General features: G+C 45.2%; 1 protein-coding gene across 1 annotated transcript; it reads right to left on the bottom strand.

Annotated features, from left to right (window-relative positions):
* Positions 1–963: 963 nt before the first annotated feature.
* LOC137519371 (mucin-1-like) lies at positions 964–1,590 on the bottom strand. The gene has a single exon (XM_068238325.1). The coding sequence runs from the start codon at positions 1,588–1,590 to the stop codon at positions 964–966; it is 627 nt and encodes a 208-aa protein (XP_068094426.1).
* Positions 1,591–3,672: the final 2,082 nt, after the last annotated feature.

Below are 3,672 nucleotides of genomic sequence, written 5' to 3'. Positions count from 1 at the left end.
GGTTGTTCAAACAATATTGTTCCACCAGCACATGCGTGCATAAGTCATCCCACTTCTGCGTCCAGTATTCAAACAACATAGTCATCTGGGATATCGGTGTGTGTGGAAAGTATAATTTAAACGACGCATCATTTCGCTTTTCCTTGAGCTACTACACTCATTTGTGTGCACTAACTTTTAAATAGCCTGTAATGGGAGATATTTTTTTTCTTTTAAAGCCTGTATATGGATCTTTACTGAATTAACGGTGTTGTGATTGCAGTCTTGGGTACACACTTGCAGCAACATTTAGGTTTTCCTGCAGTATAAACACAAATTTACCAACCTTGCAGCAGTCCTCTGTATGTTCTGATATGACCCAAACAAGGTTTACACATTTTTTATCATTTAATGGGAGATATTTTTTTTTCTTTCAAAATACAGTCCAGGTTTGCTGGATCAGTTAATGTACAGTATGTTCTCCAATGTTTTTCAGTGATCTTCTGAGCAGAATCTTTTTCAGGCCTAAGAACCACCAGGGTGCTTTCAGCAGCGACTTATGTTTTCTAGGAATCACCGGCGACTCCAAAATACTAATGCTCATAAAAGTGGATGGAGGTGAGCCCGCTGCATACACCATTTTGCTAGCTATTGTGATTCAATGTTAACTATAGGATTGCTGTAAAATGACTTTTCAGCTGCTATACATTTTTTAGCTTTTGTACTACCTTAAAACCAGCAGGTTACCCAAAATGTCTTGCAGAACTTCAAAACTGCAAATTGCTTATGACACTCACTTTTGCAATTGCTAGCACTAAAATCAAATCACTACAAATAATGCCAGGAATCGCTGCTGAAGTTGCTTTACAAAAAGCTAGCAAAACAATGAGTGCCATCAGTGGTCTGTAGAGGGTTCCAGGCAGGGAAGGCTTCAGCCTTTGGGCACAGAGGGGTACAATTTGCCTATTAGCGCCACTGGGAACTTCAGCGTGTCTTCTCCACGTCATGCAGTTCAGCAGTGGTGATCATGGCTGGCTGGTGATGATACTGACTGGTGGTGATGTTGGCTGACAGTGATGCTGGCTGGTTGGCTGGTGATGATGCTGGCTGCCAGTGGTGCTGACTGGTTGGCTGGTGGTGATGCTGGCTGCCAGTGGTGCTGACTGGTTGGCTGGTGGTGATGCTGGCTGCCAGTGATGCTGACTGGTTGGCTGGTGGTGATGCTGGCTGCCAGTGGTGCTGACTGGTTGGCTGGTGGTGATGCTGGCTGCCAGTGATGCTGACTGGTTGGCTGGTGGTGATGCTGGCTGCCAGTGGTGCTGACTGGATGGCTGGTGGTGATGCTGGCTGCCAGTGATGCTGACTGGTTGGCTGGTGGTGATGCTGGCTGCCAGTGGTGCTGACTGGTTGGCTGGTGGCGATGCTGGCTGCCAGTGATGCTGACTGGTTGGCTGGTGGTGATGCTGGCTGCCAGTGGTGCTGACTGGTTGGCTGGTGGTGATGCTGGCTGCCAGTGATGCTGACTGGTTGGCTGGTGGTGATGCTGGCTGCCAGTGATGCTGGGTTGGCTGTGATGCTGGCTGTCCGTGATGCTAGCTGGCCATGATGCATCAGTGAGGGTGGATGCTAGGTGCTGTTGGGTGTATGTCCCCCTCTCATCTGCCAGTTATGCACCCGTTCTCTCTCATCTGACAGCTGTGTATTAACCTCTTAGGTCCGCTTGCAGCTTTCTCCCCCAGATCACTTCCGGCTTTCTCCCCCAGTGTCTAATTAATTCTAAGACACTAGGAAGAGAAGCCCGGAAGTGAAGATATCTGCAGATTCAGAGGCTCCACAGCCTGAGTCTGACAGGAAAGAAGCGCTATACAAATATAGGAATTATTATTATTGCTGTGCCGCCCACTGCGCGACTCTGCAAGGGAAGGGGTGGTTCAGGGTGGAGCGGTAATAAAGAGTGCATGCAGCAAGTGGACTGATTGGGCAGCGCCATAGGCGTCAATAAGAAATTGTGGTATTAGAGCGCCGGAGTGGATATTTGGGCGCCCGGTAAATACATACAGCGCCCATATATACTGTATATCGGGCACCGTGGGTGCCCAAATGCTGATAATTTGCGGCTCCTGAGTTTTTTTATTTTTTTTCTGAGAATATCGCACCGTGCCAAATAAGGGGGTGGGTTCAGCAATAGGTAGGTAGTGTGTGTGTGTGTGTGTGTGTGGGGGGCGGGAGGTTTAGACATCAGGCAGGTAGTGTGTGTGTGTGAGTTTAGGTATAGGTAGTGTACGCGGGGGGGGAGGGGGGGAAGGGGTAGCGGCATGGGTAGTGTCTGGGGGAGGGGGTAGTTTTAGGCATTAGGCGGGTAGTGTGTGTGCATGGGGGGTGGTTAGTTTTAGGCAGGTAGTGCGTGGGGGAGTTAAAGTTAGGGGTCAGGTGGGAGGTTTTTTTTGTGAGAGTAGGGTTAGGTTTGGCCATAGTTACATTTTAATACTTTAATAGTAAAATATCGGTATTCAATACTGATATTTTACTATCGGCATTACTGAACACCCAAATTTCCAGGCGCCTTTATTTGCCGAACGTGACTCAGGGACTCCCAAAATAGATCCCTGGCTCATGCTACGGATCTATGGGGCTAGTCACACACCTGGTATCATCTTGTAAGTATTACAGAGCCACACTAGTACAACATGCATACAGATTGTTTCGGACTGGTTGGTCCTCACCAGGGCATGACATGGATTAATATGGCTCTATAAGGTAGGACTTGAAACACCCAGAGTTACAGATTGCCCAGCAAGCTCATGGTGAACCAGAACTCCTAGGAGTGTGCAAGAAGATAAAAAGGACCAAAAAGCCATCTTACTAAAATGCTATGCAAAACAAAAATGTTACTTCTTAAAGAGGAGCTGTCATACTATCTCAGGAAAAAAAACAAATATATAAGTAGATAAATACTTGCTCTACTTACATAACATATGTATTGCACTGTCCACGTTATGATTCCTGTGAATTTTATAAAGAAAAAGTAGAGAATCCTATTCTAGACAGTTTCCATATGTACTGTGGCTATTTTGAAGCCAGTCGTGATGTAATATCCACCCTTAGTCTCCTCTGCCTGATTCTATAGAAAGTGCATTGTTTCAGCCTGAGAAATTTAGAGAGGAACAGAGGTGTGGGAGGGGAAAACAGGAGGGAAAGAGGCTTCAGCCAATCAGGCTGCATTAGTTAAGTCTGAGGGGAAGTAGAGAAGCAAAAAAAGACAACCCAGCATGCCCTGCAACTTCTCTTTTGTGTACCAAATTTAAGTAATAGTGATTTTAACTTTTGGATTGCCTGATTAGCATCCTTATTACTTGTTTACCGGATAAAAATAAAGAATTGATTTTTGATTTTTTTGCCCAGCAGTTACTCTTTAACACAGAAGGTATTTGTGATTATTCGGGTTCGAGTGAGCTTAAGAGGAGTGAGTGATACATACACTTATACATTTAAAAATTACAGCATGAGGCTTTTTGCATGAACCCTTGCTGTATGCTATAGCATTTTCATTTTGCTTGTGTGATTAGCTGTGGTAAGAACAGAGATTTTTTTTCTCTCAGAATAATTACATTTCTTTGATTTGAAAGCTCTCATTTTTGTCATCATGCTCTTATATATGTGGGGGGAAATGTATCCTATACAAGCTTGCTGCTT

Source organism: Hyperolius riggenbachi, chromosome 5 (genome assembly GCF_040937935.1).
Source record: "Hyperolius riggenbachi isolate aHypRig1 chromosome 5, aHypRig1.pri, whole genome shotgun sequence".
NCBI classification, from domain to species: Eukaryota; Metazoa; Chordata; class Amphibia; order Anura; family Hyperoliidae; genus Hyperolius; species Hyperolius riggenbachi.
Note: the sequence above shows the minus strand (reverse complement) of the source record. Positions and strands in the feature narration are given on the sequence as shown.

Excerpts from the sequence above, each read along its gene's own strand:
- LOC137519371 (XM_068238325.1), bottom strand. The coding sequence starts at position 1,590 with ATGCATCATGGCCAGCTAGCATCACGGACAGCCAGCATCACAGCCAAC.